The sequence below is a fragment of the Alexandromys fortis genome, unplaced genomic scaffold (assembly GCF_014885135.2).
Source record: "Alexandromys fortis isolate MF-2015 unplaced genomic scaffold, M_Fortis_MF-2015_v1.1 scaffold_4, whole genome shotgun sequence".
In the NCBI taxonomy this organism is placed as follows: domain Eukaryota; kingdom Metazoa; phylum Chordata; class Mammalia; order Rodentia; family Cricetidae; genus Alexandromys; species Alexandromys fortis.
This window is the reverse complement of record NW_026067944.1, coordinates 24,691,325-24,712,505: the sequence shown is the minus strand read 5'-3', so window position 1 is coordinate 24,712,505 and position 21,181 is coordinate 24,691,325. Positions and strand designations below refer to the sequence as shown.

At 45.9% G+C, this 21,181-nt stretch overlaps 2 protein-coding genes across 2 annotated transcripts in view; one reads left to right on the top strand and one right to left on the bottom strand.

Annotated features, from left to right (window-relative positions):
• Tmem39a (transmembrane protein 39A) overlaps positions 1–2,372 on the bottom strand; it is a 30,435-nt gene extending 28,063 nt beyond the window's left edge. The window contains exons 1-2 of the mRNA XM_050148956.1: positions 2,278–2,372; positions 1,875–2,015 (exon numbers count right to left, since the gene is read on the bottom strand). The gene's annotated coding sequence lies outside the window, so the exon portion shown is untranslated. The remainder of the gene's footprint in view (positions 1–1,874; positions 2,016–2,277) is intronic.
• Positions 2,373–5,916: 3,544 nt separating this feature from the next.
• Positions 5,917–21,181, top strand: part of Poglut1 (protein O-glucosyltransferase 1) — a 24,166-nt gene continuing 8,901 nt past the window's right edge. The window contains exons 1-7 of the mRNA XM_050149081.1: positions 5,917–6,065; positions 6,693–6,783; positions 8,077–8,220; positions 10,825–10,960; positions 14,032–14,153; positions 18,000–18,059; positions 20,593–20,755. Coding sequence (XP_050005038.1) covers positions 5,981–6,065; positions 6,693–6,783; positions 8,077–8,220; positions 10,825–10,960; positions 14,032–14,153; positions 18,000–18,059; positions 20,593–20,755 — 801 coding nt within the window. The 5' untranslated portion in view covers positions 5,917–5,980. The remainder of the gene's footprint in view (positions 6,066–6,692; positions 6,784–8,076; positions 8,221–10,824; positions 10,961–14,031; positions 14,154–17,999; positions 18,060–20,592; positions 20,756–21,181) is intronic.

Here is a 21,181-nt window from a genome sequence, read left to right as displayed (position 1 = left end):
GCACCTGCGCAGTGGGACTCTCCCGCGGGCCTGGGGGCGGGTGGCTGGGCTTTCCCGCCCACGCGCGGCTTGCGGTTTCGTTTTGTTTTTTGTTTTTCTTAAACCTCCCTGGCTTCAGTCAGCCAGTGGGACCCCTCACAGCAGGAGGGATATTCTGAGACCCCACCTAAAGTCACATGCATAAGCAAACGACTGTTGAAATTGCTTAAGCCTCCAGACATCCTCTTGCACGAATAAATAATGAACTAGGTAGATATTAGAAATAAAAACCGAGATCTAGAAAAGTTCAGTCTAGTAAAAAAAAAAAATGCAGCAGCAGGCGCAGTAATACTGTTAATAACAATAAATGCAAGATTAAAAGTATATCCGAGGTCCAGGTATGGCATACAAGAAGGTAATAAACTCTAGGATGGTGCTAGCGTCAATATTGAATAAGGTTTATGGAAAGTTTGGCATTTTAGCGGAGGCTCCAGAGATGACTAAGCTGTTTTCCTGTGGACTGGACAGAAAGTGAGACATAAAAAGATGAGGAGGACTAATCGTAGCGCTGACCTTGCTGAGTTCAAGCCCCGACCTTTACCCCAGCAAAAAAAGATGGGCAGCTCAAATGTGAGTTCCAGAACTGTCAGTAGTTTGGAATTAAAATACCATCAAAATGCAGCCTGGTGTGTTGGTGGGGGCCAAAGGATCATGAGTTGAAGGTTATCCTCAATTGCATTGCAAGTCAGTGCTATATAAGACCTCCCCCCCACACACACACAAAAAACCTGCGAATTTTAAAAGTTAAATTAAAACAACCTACAAAAACGCCGATCAATAATTCAGCCAATGAACCTGACTGATAGTTCTCATGAGAAAAAAATTCAAGACCTTTAATCCCAGCACTCAAGAGGCAGAGACAGGCAGATCGCTGAGTTCCAGGCCACACTGGTTTATGTAGCAAATTCCAAACCACCTGGGACTGCATGGTATTGTGGGCATTCACAAGAGAAAACCCACTTGGATGTGGATTTAAACCTGTTAGGGACTCCTTTGTAGTATTGAGCCTTTCTCAGGATGAGCTTTTAAGCACAAAAACCATGGTTGACACACTTCAGTTAGCAAGAACAGTTAGCCAGAAGTGGAACCACAGATGCCAAAAAGCAAGGTTAGTACATTTAGAGACTTCCCCAGAACTATGGGCTTTGTAGGTTTTTTGTTTTAGTTTTCGGAAGGCGGTGCCGTCTACACGCTGCGCTTCACAGCATAAAGGGCGCTTACATCCTGGGGTCAGTTGTACTAAGGTCTCAGAGCCTACAAAGGTCTGGGGCCCTGTTATACTTAGTCAGACCCTGTCTCGAAGACAAATGGCCAATAAATGATTTTAAAAGTGTTCTTTTTTTAAAAAAAAATAAATGATTTTAAAAGGGGCTGTTGATGGAGAGATGGCTCAGTGATTAAGAGCACTGGCTGCTCTTCCAGAGGTTCAATTCCCAGTGACCACATGGCAGTTCACAACTGTCTGTAACTCCAGTTCCAGGAGATCTGACACAGTCACTCCAGTACACATAAAATAAAGTTTAAAGAAAAAAAAAAGAGCTAATAGAGGCATCTTTTTTCTTTTTTTTTTTGTTTTTTTTTGTTTGTTTGTTTGTTTTGTTTTGTTTTGTTTTTTCGAGACAGGGTTTCTCTGGCTTTGGAGCCTGTCCTGGAACTAGCTCTGTAGACCAGGCTGGTCTCGAACTCACAGAGGTCCGCCTGCTTCTGCCTCACGAGTGCTGGGATTAAAGGCTCGCACCACCATCGCCTGGCTAGAGGTATCTTTTAAAAAGGTGTTCCACATCCCTATCTCTCATAGAAATGCAAATTAAAGCCACTTTGAGATTCCATCTCACCTCAGTCAGAATCAGAATTCTGAGCTCATCTCGATCAGAATTTATCAAGAAAAAAATGCTCTTTAGGAAGGGGGAGAGGGGAAAGATTCTCATTCGCTGTTGGTGGAGCTGCAGCCACTGTGGAAATCATCAAGGAGGTGTCTGAAAAGGAAACAAAAACACTGATCTATGATCTATCTGCAACAGTTCCAGACACCGTATACACAAAGATGTTTGCACATCCATGTTTATTGCTGTTCCATTCACAAAAGCAAGGGAACTGAGTCAGTCTACAGATGAATGGATCATAAAATGTAGTTCATATACACTGGAATTTTATTAAGCTGCAAAGAAAAACAATAATAGCCAGAAAATGGATGTGTAACCGCCCAGTGGGTCAGTTAGTCTAGGGGTTGTAACCCACCTGGCAGGTCAGTTATTCCAGGGTCCCGAAGAGGCACTATCTGAAAAGACTGAAAAGACGTGGGCAAGAGAGAGGACCAAGGCCAAGCGAGATGTTGTCAAAGCCTCTGTTTATTAGTGGCATGGTTGCAGCTCATATAGCCCCCGGATGAGGAATTTGGGTTGGGATGGGGGGCAGGGGCATGACCAGGGCAGGGTGGGATCTTGCAGTGTTAGTCACGAGGTCGTGGGTCAGGAGGTTAAGATTAGTCAGGTCACGATTCCTCTTTCAGGAGGTTACCAGTTGACACACCTAGTTCTCTATGCAAGCAGAATCCTTTTGTGATTCCAACCACAAACAGTTCTCTAGATAGTTGGAATGTGGGGCGGGTTCCGCTAACAAATAGCTCTCAAGATAGTTGGGTGTGGGGTGGGCTCTGCCAACAAACAGTTCTCAATACCGTTGGGGTGTGGGGCTCTCTGCAAGCTCCCCAGGACAATGGTCCCCACTATACTTTTTGGGGGAAACAGCTCCTGACATGAATGGAACTGGAAAATATTATATTAGTGAGGTACCAGGTTTGTTCCATCTCATATGCACATCAATTTTTTATATATGTGTATGTGATGTAAGTATATATGGGTGTGGCATATGCCGGTCGTAGAACAACCTTGGGTATTGGTTTTTGCTTTCTACCTTGTCTGAGACAGGGTCTCTAATGTTGGCTGCTGCTTTTTTTTTTTTCTTTTTGAGACAGGGTTTTTCTGTGTTATAGTCTTAGCTGCCCTGGAACTAGCTCTGTAGACCAGGCTGGCCTCGAACTCACAGAGATCTGCCTGCCTCTGCCTCCTAAATGCTGGGATTAGAGGTGTGTACCACCATGGCCCAGCTGTTGGCTGCTTCTTATGCCAGGTTATGAGCTGCAATAATGAGCATCTGGGGAGTCCCTCTCTCTGCCACCACCCCATCTTATAATAGGCTTGCTAGGATTACAGATGTGCACTACCACGTCCAGCTTTGCATAGGTTCTGGAGAGCATTAACTCCTGCTTCACCTTGTACAGCAAGCACTTAATCCACTGAGCCTCCCCCCCCCCCAAGCTGGGCATCTTAATTTTTACACATGTGTGTTTGTGTAGGAATGAATACGGCTAGACTATATATTTCATTGACTTCACAAGCAGGCTGGGGATGTAGCTTAGAGACAGAGCATTTATCATGAGTGAGAACCAGAACTGAGACTCCCCAGCACTGAAAAAGAAACAAAAACTGCAAGGGGTGGGCACACATGCCTATAATCCCGACCCTTGAGAAGTGGAGGCAGGAAGCTCAAGAGTTCAGAGTCATCCTCAGCTTCATAGTGATTTCGAGGCCAGTCCGGGTTACAGAAGACCTGTTGGGGGGCTGTGGACCCAGACCCTGTATTTCCTGTTAACAGTGTGTTATGCTTGCAGCTGCTCTGAGAAAAACAACTTGTTTTCCTGTGTTTGCAGCTACTCTGAGCATGAGGTCCTCAGGAGTTCCTAATGGCAAGGGAGTGGTTTCTGATGGGTTTGGCTGGGGGCATGGCTGTCAGTTAAGGATCCCTGTAAGCGGTTCTGGTTCACACTAAAGGAGGCATTCTTGTTTCAAGGACGACCTGTGTCTCTGTGTGTCCGCGTGTTTAAATCTCCAGGCCCTTTCCCTGCTTGTGAATGGTCCTGTGGTGCAGGCTCCACACTACAGGCGTAGTACACATAGTAGTGTGGTCAGTACAAAGACCCAGTCTTAAAAAAAGAAATCTGCGAACACCTTGTTAGATAGCCCCATGATTCCCATTTTACAGAGGAAACAACGAACTGACGCTAAATAGCTTGTTGAAAACATCCTATCTATGCTAAGCCAGAGCTGAAACAGGTTTGTCAGAAAGTGTCCTAGCAATAAAACAAAATGGAAGCTGTCCTTTGGTCTCCTTTTTCTTTCTTCCTGTTACTTTATGTCCCTCCCCAAACCTTTTCGCTGAAGGGAAGCCCTCTCTTAGGCTTCATTGATGAGCTGTTAGTGGTCAGGGTCTCTTGTGATGTTCCTGCTTGTACATAGCAAGTCAAGACCACCCATACAAACCAAACTAAAACAAAACAAAGACAAGCAAGCAAGCAAAAACCGGCTCTGTAACCACTCAACACAACACAGCCACTACAAACACCACTTCCATATCTTCTGGAAGGAATGGCAATGAGGAATGTAACAATATAATTGGCAATGTGAGAGGAAGGAACAATGCCTTGAAAATTATTAAGTTGGTTATCCTGGAGGAAGGGGGCTGGGATGTCAGGGGACTAGGAGAGTTTAGTTTGGGCCCTCCTCCCAATCTTTTCTTTATGTCCCATCCTTTTTATGTGATAGTCTCTGCAAATAACCCTCTGCTCTCTTCAGGAGCTGTTTTCATCTGAAAGGACTCAGCAGGGCTTGCCTATCCATCTAGGTCTCTCATCCGCGATGCAGCTCCCTGCCTGGGATCCGCTGCCCCTCGTGGCCCCCGGGGCCACGGGGGACCTGCGGCGTTTTATTTTTACCATAACAGTTATAACAAGAAACTTTTTTAGAAAAAAAATATCATACTTGCCCAGGTTGCACTGGCCTTTTCTCTTTTTAAAGAGATTGGTTTTTATTATTGTCAAGCACAAATGAGTCTGTGTGCAAGTATGTGCACTTGAGTGCGGGTGTCCTCTGGGGTCAGAGGTCAGATGCTGGATCTCCTAGAAACTGGGGAATTACAGGCAGCTGTGACTCATGGGACATTGGTGTTGAAAATTAAACTCAGATCTTCTGCAGGAGCAGTGTGTGCGCTTGGTCGCTGAGCCAAGTCTCCAGTATAGTCCTTTTGTGATTGGCTGCTGTGAGTCTCCTGGTTTGTTGTTTGCTTATAAAAACACCAACACATTTGAAGTTCAGTTCCGCATTTGGCAAGGTCTGGTGGCATGTACCTCCAAACTTTGGAAGCTGAGGCAAGAGGATAGTGAGTTAGAGATCAGCCTGAGCTATATAGTAATACTCTGTCTCAAGAAAAAAAAAAAGAACTTAATGATATAGCTTAAAAATGTTCAATTTGAGTCGGGCGGTGGTGGCGCACGCCTTTAATCCCAGCACTCGGGAGGCAGAGGCAGGCGGATCTCTGTGAGTTCGAGACCAGCCTGGTCTACAAGAGATAGTTCCAGGACAGGCTCCAAAACCACAGAGAAACCCTGTTTGAAAAACCAAAAAAAAAAAAAAAAAAAAAAAAAAAAAAGTTCAATTTGCTTGATATTCTAGCCTTAGTTCAAGATAAGGGCTTACTATATCTTGTTTACCACCGCCAATTTGTGTTATAATTGCTATAAATTCCTATTGTAAAGTGACCCATGCTAACCTATTTGCAGCACTTTGTGACTTGACAGTTTGCATCCATCCATATGCTCAATAAATAAACTGGTGTTCTGGGATGACCTAGCCTAGTCTCTGGGTGTAGCTGTGGCAAGAAATGTACTCCCTCTGACCTTCATTTTGTCACAAAACGGAAGGAATGACCATTACTAGCGGTGCTATCTTGATTAGCTTCTAGGTGCCTGCAGGGGAGGTGGGGGCGGGGTGCTGGGCAGCCATCTTTGTGTCGGGCAGCTCCCGCGTGCCTGGCGTCCGCGGCCACCCCTGTGCTGGGCGGCGCTTCCGCCGGCGTGCGGGCCGGGATCCGCAGTGGTCTGCGGGCGATGGAGCGGCTGGCGGGCTGTCGGCTTGGGCCATGGATGCTGCTATTGCTCCTGCTCCGGGTGCAGGCCCGCCAGAAGGAGTCAGGTGGGCTCCGGGCAGGGCCAAGCCTGCCGCTGCGACTTGGGGTGCGCTTGGTTTTCGAGGCGCTCGCTCCTGCCCCCCGGCGCGCGTGGAATGCTGTGTGGCTGCAGCGCGAGCTGGGCGGCCGGCGTGGGCGGGGGCGAGCAGAGGTGTCTGGGCCTCTGCTGCTTGTATCCCTGGACCCATCTTCCAGAACTGGGGGTGGTAGGGAGAGAGAGGGACGTCCCCTGTGTTTTGCACCCTTTTGAGAGGGAGACTCCTACCTGTTACGACAGAACAACAGATGAGGGAGGGTTATGTTTAAGATTTTGCATTGGTTCTCTCTCGAAGGGGCTCAGTTTGATTAGGTGAGAATCCGTGTTGAAGTCCACTGTATCCATAGCCGTTTAAGGCCGAACATTAAGCTTGTGACTTTTCCAATTTCTTAGATATCTGATGGCCCAGGTAGAGGAGCAGACTTGACTCAAGCCCCGACAAGTTACACAAATAATCCTTCTTGGCATTTCTTGGCACTACTGGGAAAGGAAGGGGATTTCTGCAAGTGTTGGTCTTCTGTTGCTTCTGCCTGCTGCTTGCACATGCGAATGCCAAGGGTATTTTGTTAACTCTCATTTCCTTCACTTTTTGAAGGCTCAAAATGGAAAGTATTTATTGACCAAATTAACAGGGCTTTGGAGAATTATGAACCATGTACAAGTCAAAACTGCAGCTGCTATCACGGGTGAGTTCTTTAATGTGTCCCCGAGAGCTGGATTCTTGACCTAGGGAAACTTTCCAAAGTCCTGCAAGAGATCTTGATGGCAGTTATCAGTGATCTAAGGATGTCGTGAGAGCTGAAGGGGTACCTTAGGTGGCTCTTCCACGATGAGAAATTGCCCTGGGAGGCTCGGTATTCTCCACACGGCCTCTACTCCCTGTGGGATTTAGCAAATGCGCTTTTCTGTTTCACCCACGGACTGAAAGCATCTTAGGACCTGAGTCTATGTCTTCTCTCTGGTGCTGATCCTCTGCAATTGCTTGTTGAAGGAATGAGCGTATATATCATCTATATAATATAATTAGTATTTCCTCTTTGTTTTTAATCTTTAAGGTATGCAAGTTTGGCCCGGGTTTAGTATAGTAGAAAGATAAGCCCGTGAACAGCAAGCCTGAAGGGTTCTAACCTACCTTTTCCACTGACTACCCCTTATGGCAAGCCATGTCATTTTTCCGAAAGCTCAGATAAACAGCAATCCTTGCCCTTCGTCTTTCTAAGATTCTTCAAAAATTCTCCTGATGCTAACGATACTTCTTGAAACTTACATGGTGCTGAACTTGAAAAGAGATATAAAGTAACTGATTTCCTGGTGACTGCAGCCTATGCTGGGGAGCACAAGCCTCGCCGTTAAAATCAAGGAAAACAGGACATCTATAAGATGGCAGGGGCTATGGTTGTGGGTGTGGCATGAACAGGCCATCCACGAGCGGAGGGGGGGGCAAGCCTGATGGAGGGAGGAAGAAGAAACATGGACTTCTTCTTCCTGTTGCTTTGCTATGTTTGACACTTTGCTTTTGTGGTGCTGAAGACCAGACCTAGGACCTTGCCCATGCCAAGCAAGCTACTCTTAACTGAACTACGCCTCAGCATGTTGGATTGTGTATGTTGTGTGTGTTTGGGTATGTTTCTTTCTGGTGTCACTGTGCCTTATTCTGCCAAGTCTGGGTCTCTCACTGAACCAGACTGGGGCCAACGAGCCTCCGGTGATCTGCCTCTCTACCCTCCACAGGGCTGGGGTTATGGCTGTGTTCACTGGTGCTGGGGTTGTGAACTCAGGACCCATCTTCCCCAGGTTCTGAGTTTGATGTTCTTTTTTTTTTTCTTTAGTTACCCATAGTGCTTTTAGAAGAGTTGCTCGTTCCTATCCATTACTTTCCCCTGTTTAGTTTATTCTTTGAATAAGATGCACTTGGGAATAGACGGAATTTATCGGGATTTCTTGGCCTGCTTTCCTCAATGGTTTCCATTCTTCCACAGCGTCATCCAAGAGGACCTCACTCCTTTCCGAGGTGGTATCTCCAGGAAGATGATGGCTGAGGTGGTCAGGCGGAAGCTAGGGACCCACTACCAGGTCATTAAGCACAGATTATTTCGGGAAGATGACTGCATGTTCCCCTCCAGGTAAGATGAAGACGTATCTTCTGGTATCTTCTAAGAATGCTACATGTAGGCTAACGATACTGTCAAGTCCTCCTAGAAGCTAACTTAGAAGATTAACGAGTGAATCTTTCCTCCTATTTCAGAAAGTGTGGATAACTCACCTTGCCTGGGATTTTATTTATTTTTTATTACCAGCTATTTTACGCAATCTGTTGTACATCATTAATTATGATGGCATTGGCTCTGCCTTCTGTTTCATTTATTTATTTATTTTTTTGTTTGTTTGTTTGTTTGTTGGCCTGGTTTCACAGGCTGTGAAGAATAGACTAATGAAACCTGGTAGGGTAATGTGGGCTACAGAAGAAAGTGAAGCAGAGGGATTTATAAATGTGTGTTGTGAGCCACGTATTTCTATGCAGGTTTATGATGCCATAGTAGTAACTCACTGTATGGATTTCTTCATTTAGTCCTCTATCAGTGAATATTTAAATTACTCCTTACAAAACCTCTACAAAATCTGACCAATACAAGCTTTACTATGCTTATATATGCAGATACCTCTGCGCACACTGGTCACGGACATATGTACACGTGTAGGCTGAATTCCCAGAATAGCCAGGCTAAGTACTGTATTTTGTTTTTTGTTTCCCATGCTTTTTAAAGATTTTTTAATTAATTCATCTACTAATTTATTTGAGACGGTGTTTCATTATGTAGCTCTGGTTGGCCTGGAACTTGCTACGTAGACCAGGCTGGCCTTGAACTCAAAGTTACACCGATTTCTTTCTTCATAGCGCTAGGATTGAAGATGTGTGCCACCGTGTCTGGCTCTCATGCTCTTAAGTAAATCTTATACCCTCTACGACAATGCAGTGTATTAGACTTTTAGAATCAGATTGTAATAAGTTATCTGGTCTCATTGACACTTCCTTATTATTAATACATTACATACACAAGTATTTTATGTTTATGAACCATTGATTTTATTTGGTAGTTATCTTCTTGCATGTAAAATATGTATGTAATATTTATAAATAATATTTAATAATTATAATTGTAATAATGGACTATAATATAATAAGAAATAATATTTATTTGGTAGCTATCTCCTGGTGTGTTAAACTGTTTTAGCCGGGCATGGTGGCTGAAATGTTGGGTTTTGGGAGGCAGAGAAGGAAGATGACCAAAAATTTGAGGCCAGATGGTCTGTGTAGTAAGTTCCAGACTAGCCATGTTGCCAGAAAATTCTGATCAGTCTGTGAGCTGCTAGATCTGTCAGCTCCTGGAGTGGTGGCGGTAGGACCTCAAAGGATAGGGCAGAAACAAGTCAAACATTTTCCCTTTCTTTCAGAAAAATAAACAAGTTCTCTGAGGCTTCTCAGGGAGTGCAGTGAGAAAGTGGTGTTTTGGTCTTCATGATTTTATCGGTCCGTTTCTGTCTTGCAGAGCAAGTTTTGATAATGATCTGTATTTAGGTTGAACGTATGAAAGGTCATCATCAAGAGCTAACCTTGGAAGAAAGTAAAATGGTACCATTGGTAGTTTGAATGTAATTTGCCCCCATAATCTTATGGAGAGTAGCACTCTTTGGAGGTGTGGCTTTGTTGGAGTGGGTGTGGCCTTGTTGGAGGATGTGTGTCACTGTGGGGGTGGGCTTTGAGGTTTCCTATGCTTAGAATTCTGCCCTGTGAGTCAGTCGACTTCCTGCTCCCTTCTGGTCAAGCCATAGCCCGCACCACATCTGCCTGCGTGTCACCTGTCATGACAACTCACTACGTCTGCCTGCATGCCACCATACTTTCTGTCCTGATGATAAAGGATTGCGCCTCTGAACTATATGCCACCCCAATTAAATGCTTTCTTTCTAAGAGTTGCCGCTGTCATGGTGTCTCTCCACAGCAGTGAAAACCCTAACTCAGTATGTTAGTCAGCTTCCCGCTACTGTAACAAAACATCTGAGACAAGTAAGCATAGAGGATCATTTTATTTTGGCTCATGGTTTCAGTCTGGTCAGTTGGCGTTCTTGCTTTAGGGTCTGTGGTTATTCAGGGCAGCATGGAGGGCAGTACTGGGTAGAGAAACCTGCTTACACTCCGTCACTTGGGAAGGTGAGGATCCCGGGAGGGAGGGAGAGAATGCAACAGCTCACGCTCTCCTTGGAAGCATGGCTTCTGTGATCCAGAACCACCCTATCTTAACTGTTTACCGTCACCTTCCGGCCGAGGACCAGACATCCCAGGTCCAAGCTATAGCAGTGTCTTCGTGTGGAAAGGAACAGAATTAGGAAATAAGGGTTTCACTTTCTCTATTAAAATTTGCGTCTTTTCTACTGATTAAACTATTCTGTGTCGTGGGAAGAAAGACCGGGTAACGATCAGAGAAGTGATGTGTGTAGAAGTGGTATTCTCTTCAAAGTTAGGACTGTGGAAGCAATTTAGCTAAGAACAGTAAACTGTGCCTTGTGAAAAGTGGCATAGTCGCTGTAGAAGCATTGCATTCAGGGGACTGTGCAGTGGGCTGACGGTCTGGGCACTGGCTTGTTTCACCGTAATGTTAGCATCCTTCCTCGCCCTACGGCTTGCAGGCACAACTCTTGACGATTTTGTGTTTTTGTCTGGTTGACAGGTGTAGTGGTGTCGAACACTTTCTTTTGGCGGTGATTCAGCGTCTCCCGGACATGGAAATGGTCATCAATGTACGAGATTATCCTCAGGTTCCTAAGTGGATGGAGCCAACCATCCCTGTCTTCTCCTTCAGTAAGGTGAGCACAGGAAGGGCCACATGGGAACAGAGGGTGAGATCCTCCGATAGGAGCAAGAGATCTTCATCGGCAGTCTGATGGGTATTGGTGAGGATGAGGCTGGCCATCATCCAGGAATGAACTTGTTCTGTGTTAATTCACAATCACCGAACCATAAGACTGGTGAAATAGAGTTGAAGACCCATATGTAATGTAAGAAGAGTACCTTAGCCTATTATCTATGGCTAGGGAGAAGGGTGTCTTAGTAGCCTACAGCTCTCACGGGATCCAGGAAAGCTCACAGGCTTAATTAGGGAGTGCTGTCATTTGAGAAATGTTTCTCACATTCCTATAGTGTATCCAGTAGCCACAGTGCTGAGTATCCTCAGTCCTGTCTTTGTCTGTGTCCCAGGCACTCAGCATAGCCAAAATCTAACATTGAAGGTGCTGGGTAATACATGGTTTGTGTCTAAACAGTGTATTGTACAGATGGGCCTAGGGTGACCAAGAAGGTGAGTGAGAGGGAGTTAGGATCCTATTAGGGAGGATAGAAGTGGAGTGACACCTATGGACTTGGAGAATTTGGGGCAGGAAAGCAGCCTGTCTGTACTCAGGCTCATGCAGATGCCGTATTGGCAAGGAGTGCCTTCTGTAGAAACCAGGTATGAAGCATCCTAAACTGGGTGGTTTGGCCGAAAGACAGTGGGTTTAGGACGACCATGGTCTTTGAGTGAAGGAACAGGTGCTCTGGTTTGCTTTCTTCAAAGCAGTATTCTTTTTTCTGAGACAGGGTTTCCTTGTGTAACCGCCCTGGCTACCCTAGAACTTGCTTTGTAGATCAGGCTGGCCTTGAATTACAGAGATCCACCTGCCTCTGTCTCCCAGGTGCTGGGATTAAAGGTGTGTGCCACCACTGCCCAGCCAAAGCAGTATTCTTAGTTTTTTCTTTCTTTTCTCTTCTTCCTTTTTCTTTTTGTTTTAGTGTGGGGACAGTTGCACATGGATGTATATGTGTGGACTCTGAGGCCAGAGGTCAATACATAGGGGTGTGTGTGTGTGTGTGTGTGTGTGTGTGTATTCTGAGGCCAGAGGTTAATACATGGATGTATGTGTGTGGGCTCTGAGGCCAGAGCTCAACCTTGGGTGTTGTTTCTCAGAGCCATCTGCCTTGTGTTTGAGTCAAGATCTCTCATTGGCCTGGAACTTACTGATTAGGCTGCCTGGCAGGGCAGCAAGCCCCAGAGGTCTACTGTGTGCCACTGTGCCCAGCTTTTTGTGACTTCAGGGACTAGAACTCAGGTCTTCGTGCTTGCAAGACAGACACTTCACCTTTCGAGCCGTCTCCCAGCTGCCCCTCTCTCTTTATCAGTGTTCTCGAGAGACTTACTTCCTGTGTTTTAAGTGGTTTATGCTGGTTTCTCAAAAGCTGGTTCCAGTGTGATGTCACTTTTATTGCCTTTGTTTTCCTGTTACTTCCCTCCTGGCTCTCACAGTCTCTGACAGCAACATCCAGAGGAGGAATTGCAGTCTTTTGGCTTTGGTTAACTGTGAAGTTCCTACTGAACAACTGCTTTGTTGGAGATGCTTGCTGGGTCACCTGGGACTTTCTAAGCGCTTGAGAGGAGTTATCCCTTACCCCTGGAGTTGCCGTGGAGAAACAGTGGGTTAAAGGCTCTATAAGTAGCCACATTATAGAGGCAGCCATAGGTAGGAACAGAGGATTTTAAACTTTTACCCAAAAATATGTGTGTTGGACTTGATGGCTTCGGCCTGTAAGATCCCTGGCTTATCCCAGCACTAAAGAGGCAGAAAGGGAAGGATCACTATATTAGAGGCTGGCCTGGTCTAGGGTACGTTCCAGGCCAGCCAGAGTTACACAGTAAGGTCCTATCTCAGACAAACAGACAAACAAACAAAAACCAACGAAAAACAAAAAACAACAGCAAGCACCCCCCCCCCCCCATGTATGTGATGAGACTCCCTGCATTCTTCCGTTCTTCCCTTGGTCCTTCTGATCTATGAACAGCCAGTGTGAGCTCAACAGGGACACCCACAGTGTTAGGTGACACCAGATCATGACTTACTAGTCATCAGACAGTTTCTTATCAAGCTGTTGTAAGTCGTCTTGGAAAATAAACCCATAGGTAGAGTTAGGGATTTTATTCCCCCATTCCCTGGACATGGAGGCGTACAGTGGAGCGCTCACTTCTGGCGAAGAGGAAGCGTTGGCGTTCAGACCACCGTGATCAGTGTTAGTTCCTGATTCTTACTCTCAGAATACCCCCTGGGAAATAACTCAGAACTGGAAAAGCAGGGGAAACACAAGGATGTAACAGCAGTTACGTTTTGACAGAACTGATTATTCATAATTGGGAATATTATCCTTCCTTCCTCAAAAAAGAAAAAAAAAACCTCCAGAATTTTTAGGAACTGAAAAACTTGACCTTTAATATGGTTAAAAATTCTGGGATTCAGAGAGTCTGTTATTTTTTCCCCCCCTCAAGACAGGGTTTCACTGTGTAGCCCTGGCTGTCTTAGAACTCACTGTATAGATGTGGCTGGCCTCGAACCCACAGAAATCCACCTGCCACTGCCTCTAGAGTGATGGACTTAAAGGTGTGCACCACCCCAACCCTGCAGATCTGCTATTTTTACCCCTGGTAATTCTTGCCTTCTAATGTCTACAGTCTAGGCATAAGAGGTGATGCCTTAGCCAGGCAGTGGTGGCGCACGCCCTTAATCTCAGCACTCGGGAGGCAGAGGCAGGCGGATCTCTGTGAGTTTGAGGCCAGCCTGGTCTACAAGAGCTAGTTATAGGACAGCCAGGGCTGTTACACAGAGAAACCCTGTCTTGAAAAAGAAAAAAGAAAGAGGTGATACCTTGTGGTGTTGGGTATTGCACTTAGGGCCTCTCTTGTGGTCGGTAAGTGCTCTGTCATGGAGCTGTGTTCTCAGAGCTAACCTCGCAGACAAATGCAGTATTTCTCTGGCACCATGAAGGCCTTTATCCCAACTCTGTATGATGAATGCAGCCGGCTGCTTCTCATTCTCTCCCACAACTTACTCGGAATGCCTTTCTGTTTCTGTCAAAGACATCGGAGTACCATGATATCATGTATCCTGCATGGACATTTTGGGAAGGGGGCCCTGCTGTGTGGCCACTTTATCCTACTGGTCTTGGACGGTGGGACCTCTTCAGAGAAGATCTGCTACGGTAGGTCCTTTGGAAAGGTTTTGTTTCTCCCTCTCTGTGAGTTTTCTTGGGGTAAAGCAGCAGAATACAGTCAATAATTTAAGATTCCCGCCTGTGCTGGGGCAATGGCTTAGTAGGTAGGGTGCTAGCTGTGCAGCCTGAGGATATGAGCTTGGCTACGGAGCATCCACGTAAAACTCAGGCATAGTTGTGTGTGCCTGGAACCCCCAGAGTTCCTGGGGCCAGAGACAGATGGATGCTGGGAGCTTCCTGGCCAGCTCGCCTAGCAAAAATGGCCAGAGCCCTGTCAGTGAAGCACCTATCTCAAGGGAATAAAGTCTGACAGTTATGTCTTCTTCTAGCCCTGTTATATGCTCACGCACAGAAAGGTATACACACACACAATATATATATATAAAAGTCAGGAGACTGTCACGTAGTATGAGCAGTTTTGTGTGTATGTAAGTATTCCTGTCGGACCCGAGGACACTTACCTAGCAGGCATGAAGCCCAGGATTCGATGTCCAGCACTGCACAGACTGGTCATGGTGGCTCATGCCTGTAATCCCAGCACTGGAGAGGTGGAGGTAGGGGGATCCCAAGTTCAAGACCAACCACAACCATGTTTGAGGGTAGCCTGGAAATAAGAAGACCCTACTCAAATTTTAGAGATCCCTATCAAAAAGGGCAGAAGACACTATGCTAAATTGTCAGCAGTGCCTCTCAGGGAAGGGTTACAAGATTCTTTAAACTTTTTTAAGATGATTTTTTTTATTTTATTTGCATGTTTCCCTACACGTCTGTATATGTACCACATGCACGCCTAGGGTCCCCTAGGTAGAAGAGGGCATCAGATCCTCTAGAACTAAGAGTTACAGGTAGTTCTGAGCTGTCATGTGAACACGGAGATCTGAACCCAGATCCTCTGCAAGGGCACCAAGTACTCTGGACCACCGAACCATCTCTCCAGCACCATTTTCTTTTAATTTTTTTTTTTTTAAATATTCTTAAACACAGGGTCTCACTCAGTGCCCCAGCCTGACCCGGAAGTTGCTATGTAGTTCCCAGGCCAGCTCAGAGTAGTAGTTTTTTTTTTTTTTTTTTTAAATATTCTTAAACACAGGGTCTCACTCAGTGCCCCAGCCTGACCCGGAAGTTGCTATGTAGTTCCCAGGCCAGCTCAGAGTAGTAGCCCTCCTGTTTCACTCTGCCGAGTGCTGGGTTTGCAGGCACGAGCCGCCACACTCCGCTGTAAATTAAGTGACCTTGCTGTGAGGAAGGGGAGATAATCTGTTCAAACAGTCTCACTTTGTAACCCAGGCTGTCCTTGAATGCGTAGCTCAGACTGGGCTCAAACCCCTGATCTTCCTGGATACTGGGGTTTGCCTTCCCAAATACCAGCCTCTTATAGGTAGTTACTGCTCTGCTTGGTTTTTAAAATTACTTGGAATGTGCTTGGTAATTGGTGCTAATGCTGGGTTGTAATGGACCCTTAGGTATATTAAGAACAAGTATATTCCAGATCTTCGTGACCGAGACATGCCTTGGCCTACTGACTCCATCCTACCAGACTTCTCAGGGTCTGGCTGTCTACACTTCCTAAACCAGCTATATCTTACATTCCTGATTTTCACAGTATCGGGGTTACGCTGGTGGTGCCCTGCCCATGGAGTCTTGTCATGTAAAACAAGCTCATCCTGAATTTGCCATTGGCCAGCTTCAGTCTACTGAGTGCTGGGATTACAGGCACGTACCACCGTACCTGGCTTATTGGTACTTACTTTTCCAGAAACACAGTCATTATAGGTCGTCTCTAGGATGCAAGGAGAGCAATCATCTAATTCATCTTGTTCCCAGAGTCTGTTACCTTTACAAGTGTGGCTGGAGATTCAGAGGGGGCTGATTAAAACACAGAAGTGCTCTGGAGATGTGGCGTGCCTTCTGTTTAGAGCAAGCCTGCTTAGGTTTGGTAATACTGATACTTGGACTGGGTAGTTCTTTGTGGTAAGGAGCTGTCCTGTTCCTTCTAGGATATTTAACATCTCTGCCCACTAAATGTTAGTAGCAGTTCCTCAGAAATGTTTCCAGACGTAGCCACATGTCGCGTGGGTAGGTAAGCGAACAGAGACAGTGCCAGTAAGGGCTACAGATATGGCTCAGCGATAGAACACTCCCCTAGCATGTGCAAGGTACTGGCCGGAGCATCTAGTGCTATGAAAAGGGGAGGAAGACCCAGCTATGTGGAGAAATGAATGGAAAGCAGTTTCATTTTATTTATTTTTGAGACATACAGCCTAGGTTGATCTCCAAGTCCCCTTGCGGTTAATGATGACCCTGACCTAGTCATCTTTCTGCTTTTATTTCCCAAGTGCTGAGCTTGCAGATGCTTGCCAGCACTGTTGGAAGGAAATCCTCTGACAAATTTTTTCTTAGGTTTAACTGATGTGTATGTGTGTTTCTGTGTGTGGGGTTATGCACCAAACTCAGTGCCCTCAGAGGCCAGAAGAGGGTGTTGGATCTGTGGAGCGCGACAGTTGTTAGCTGTGGAACGTGGGTACTGGGAACTGAACTCAGTACCCTGCCAGATCAGTACATACCCTTATTTGTTGAGCCTTCTCTCCAGCCCTGAGAATGTCTTCACTGGAGTCTTCCCCAGCTGCTGTGGGCAGGGGGATTCCAGGTGCTTTTGCAACGCTTTGTGCTTTACCACAGACTCTGAAACAATGTCTGTGTCATTCCCACTAACTACAAAAGGACAAAACCCTCCAATCAGTGGATAGTTTATACTTCAGAAGAATAAGAAATAGTTCTGGCCTTGGGCTGGAGAGTCAGATAAAGTTGTCACAAACAATGCCTACAGTTCTAGCACCCAGGAAGCAGTGGCTGGGGCCTCAGGCAAGCTTTAAGATAGCAGGGCTAAGGCGGGGGCTGGATAAATGGCTCAGCTTTTAAGGGCACTGACTGCTCTTTCAGAGGACCAGGGTTCAACTCCCAGCACCTTCATAGCAACTAACAACTGTCTGTATGTCCACACAGACATACATGGAGGAAAAACACCAGTGCACATTAAAGAAAAGTGGGGCTGGAGAGATGACTCAGAGGTTAAGAGCACTGGCTGTTCTTCCAGAGATCCTGAGTTCGATTCCCAGCAACCACATGGTGCCTCACAACCATCTGTAATGAGATCTGGTGGGTGCCCTCTTCTGGCTTGCAGGCATGACTGTGGGCAGGACCTACTCCAGTTCAGCCTTCCCCTGCGTAGAGGAAGACACTGCATAGACTTCTGTGCAGGGTGGGGGTGTTCCTGAAAGGGCAGTTAAAAGCTATGTGAACCGTAAGTTTCAGCAAGGAAGGCTGGTCATGATAATATCCTCTAACTCCTGCGTGTCAGGGACTTCATCTTTCTTAGAGCATCATGAAGCCTTAAGAATCCTAGGTTCCTTTCATATAGCATAGTACATAACATCTGGTGCTCTTTGATTTATCCCCAGAGCATGAAGCCAGGAAGTGAATTCTCTTTTACTCAGTTCCTTTGCATTTCTTGTCACGTGCTATTTTTATTAATAGCCTTCTCCTCAGAGAGGAAATCCTCACTGCCAGCTCAATGGTCCTATGCATGCCATCTGGACCATGTTTCAGTAAGTTAATGTTAGTGGGTTTGTGAATTTGTAGCTATTCCTGGCAAGCCCCTTCAGAACATCAAAACAGTAATCGAAGGGTTTGTGCTTTTATTCATGGCTTGTTTCAGTAGCCTTGGACAGGTTTATTTAAAGGTACAAAATTCTGAACTAATATTCAGAAATGGTTTAAAACAGATAGTCTAGGAAAAAGCCCCAAAACTAATTAAAAAAAAAATTGTATTTTCAGGTCAGCAGCACAGTGGCCATGGGAAAAGAAAAATTCTACAGCATATTTCCGAGGATCAAGGTAATTATGTTTTCTGGCCTGTAATAACAATATTCTTCCAAGCAGTGGGTAAAATTATGCAGTCTTGAGGGTCTCATGCATCCTGTTGCTCAAAGGGAAAGCTAAAATAACCAGGAAATGAACGTGGGATGATAGCTAGGTGTTAGGAGCACACATCTGTAATCTTGCACTCGCGACGCAGGGGCAGAAATGGATGTGGAATGATGACCAAGCCTAGTGGCACCCATCTGTAATCTTGCAATCAGGAGACAGAAGTAGGACTACAAGCCCCAGGCCTTCCTCGTCTTCAGAAATGGGTTCCAGACCAGCCTGGTCTATAGGTTAAGTTTCAGGCCAGCCTGAATCTCATAGTGGTTTCCAGGCCCACCAGGATTACATGGTGAGACCTTTCTCAAAACAGCCACCATCACCACCATCAACAAAATGCTTACTGGCAGGATCTTTAACCTGAGAAGAATCCAGTTGTGCCGGTTAGTTTTTGTCAACTTAACCCAAAACTATAGTCACCTGGGAGGAGAGAACTTACCTCCCTCAGATCAGTGTACAGCCATGCCCGTGGGGCAGTTTCTTCTTTGGTGATTGGTGTGGGAGGGCCTGTCCCTTGGTGGGCCATGCCTCCCTGGGTATGAGGTCCCAGGAAGGATAAGAAAAGTAGCTGAACATGACCCTGGCTGGAAACAAGCTAGTAAGTGACTTTCCTCTGTGGTTCCTTCTTTTGCAATAGTTACTCCCCAGTTTCCTCAGATCGATTGTGATCAGGATATGTACACAAGCCAATCAGACCTTTCTTCCCCAAGTTGCTTTTGGTCATGGTCTTATCACCACAAAATAATAAATAAATAAATAAATAAATACAAAATAGGGCATCAACTATTTGCCAAATCACTCACAATTAAACTGGGATTCAAAGAAGTCAAGTCCCCAACAGTTAACTCAGTCCGTCTTTGTAGAGTGTCACCTGTGGGGCAGAGTGGATGATCCTCTTCCTGTGTACAGTTTCCTAGACATAGCTTGTCACGTCACTGTGCCTCAGTATCTCAGGGCTACCTTGGTAGGGATCGTCACCAGGTCTCCTGACTGCCTTGTGCTCAGACCATGTGGCTACTAAATAGTGCCTAGTGGCACAGGCTGAGGCTGGGCAATGGAGAGGAAAGAAGAGGTGTTCTGCTGAGGACAGTGCTGACAGGTGGGTGGCACAGTCAGTACCCGTGGAATGGGTAATAGACCATAAAGAGGAGTGTTCATAGTTGTTGTAGTGGGGTGCTGTCTATCTGAGATCACCTTTTTTTTTTTTGGCAGGGTTCTGCTATACAGCCTAGACTAGCCTGAACTTGAGACGTGCTTGCTTTTCCAAGTAGCTAGGGTTATGAGCATGTAATCACTGTGGTCTTGTCTTTTTTTGTTTGTGTATATTTTGAGACAGGGTCTCACTTTGTAGCCCTGACTGGTCTGGAGCTCTCTATATAGTTCAGACTGGCCTTGAACTCACAGAGATCCTCCTTCGCCTCATGAACACTGGAATTAAAGATTCGTGCTTCTATGCCTAGCTTGTTTTCAAATTTAAATACTATATTGGTTTTCAACTTTAAATATTATATATTCATGGTTGGCAAACAAGAATAGCCGTCACACTGCACGACAAAGACTGTGTAGCTATTTTGGTGAGTGGTGGTTATGTAGCCACACAGCTGTAAAAGGCAATGATGATAGGTATTGGTTTAACTGTCTAAAAAAGAAAACCATTCCCTGAAGTAGAGCTGCGGTGACTAGAACATCAGTGGCTTAGGGTTACTGTGATGAAACACCATGACCAAAAGCAACTCGGGGAGGAAAGAGTTTATTTCCTTCACAGTTCCACAGAACGGTTCGTTGTCAAAAGCCAGGAACTCACAGCTAGGAACCTGGAGGCAGGAACCGATGCAGTGGCTGCAGAGGAATGCTACTTACTGGCCTGCACAGCCAGCTTTCTTACAGAAAGCAGCCCAGGGATGGCTCCGCCCACAATGGGCTGGGCCCGCCCCCACTGATCACTGATTAAGAAAATGCCTTACAGCCAGATCTTAGGGAGTCGTGTCCTTAACTGAGGCTCCCTCCTCTCTGATGACTCTAGCTTACAACAAGTTGATATAAACCTAGCCAGTACAATTATATTGACCAGATGCAGGCCAAATGTGGTGGCGCACACTTATAATCCCACTGCCTGGGAGATTACCAATCAGGATCAGGAATTGAAGGCCACATTTGGCTATATGGTGAGTTCTAGGGTAGCCTGGGCTACATGCAATCCTGTTTCAAAATAGTAAAACTGGATGTAAGTGAAGACTCAATACTTCCCATCTTTGATGCTTAAATTGGGAGTAGCCTGAACCACCAAAATGCTGCACTACCCACGATACCCTTTACTGTACCAGACCCAGAGAATTACCCCGTTTGTGCCAGCAGCCACCTCCCTGGCCAGTACTGCTCACCTTTTAGGGACTGGGGACATTATGGTGTAGGCCACATAGACTTACGTTCTGTATTTTCTCCGTAGGACAAGCCCAGAAAGAGATCCTCTCATTCTTCTGTCTCGGAAAAATCCCAAACTCGTTGATGCAGAATACACCAAAAACCAGGCCTGGAAATCTATGAAAGTAATCAGCCGCCCTCTGACCAGAACCACAGCAGTGGTGACTCTGAGAGCAGTGCCAGCTGGGTAGAATTTCAGATTAGGTGTCCGCTCGGCGGTGAGATGACCGTGGAGCAAGTTCCTAGCACCAGCATTAGCGCGAATGTAGCGCTCTGTCTTCAGACTTAACTCTCAGTGCTGTGCCGAGTGTGTCGGCCACTCGGCCAGATAGGAAATGTGGGTCTGCCCAGGTCATTACTGCTTGTCCTGCAGGAACGGTGAAAGGAGCGGGCAGCTTCACAACATGACTGTTTCCTAGTTATTAGTGGACACCAAAATTTGAATTTCATGTGAGATTTGAATTTCATGTTTTTTCTTTTTCTTTTTTTTTTTTTTTTTTTTGAGACAGGGTGTCACTACATAGCTCTAGCTTTACTTGAATTTTCTAGATCCGGCTCGCCTCCAACTCCTAAGTCGACTTTCCTCCTCCCCTCTTCCTCCCAAGTGATGTGGT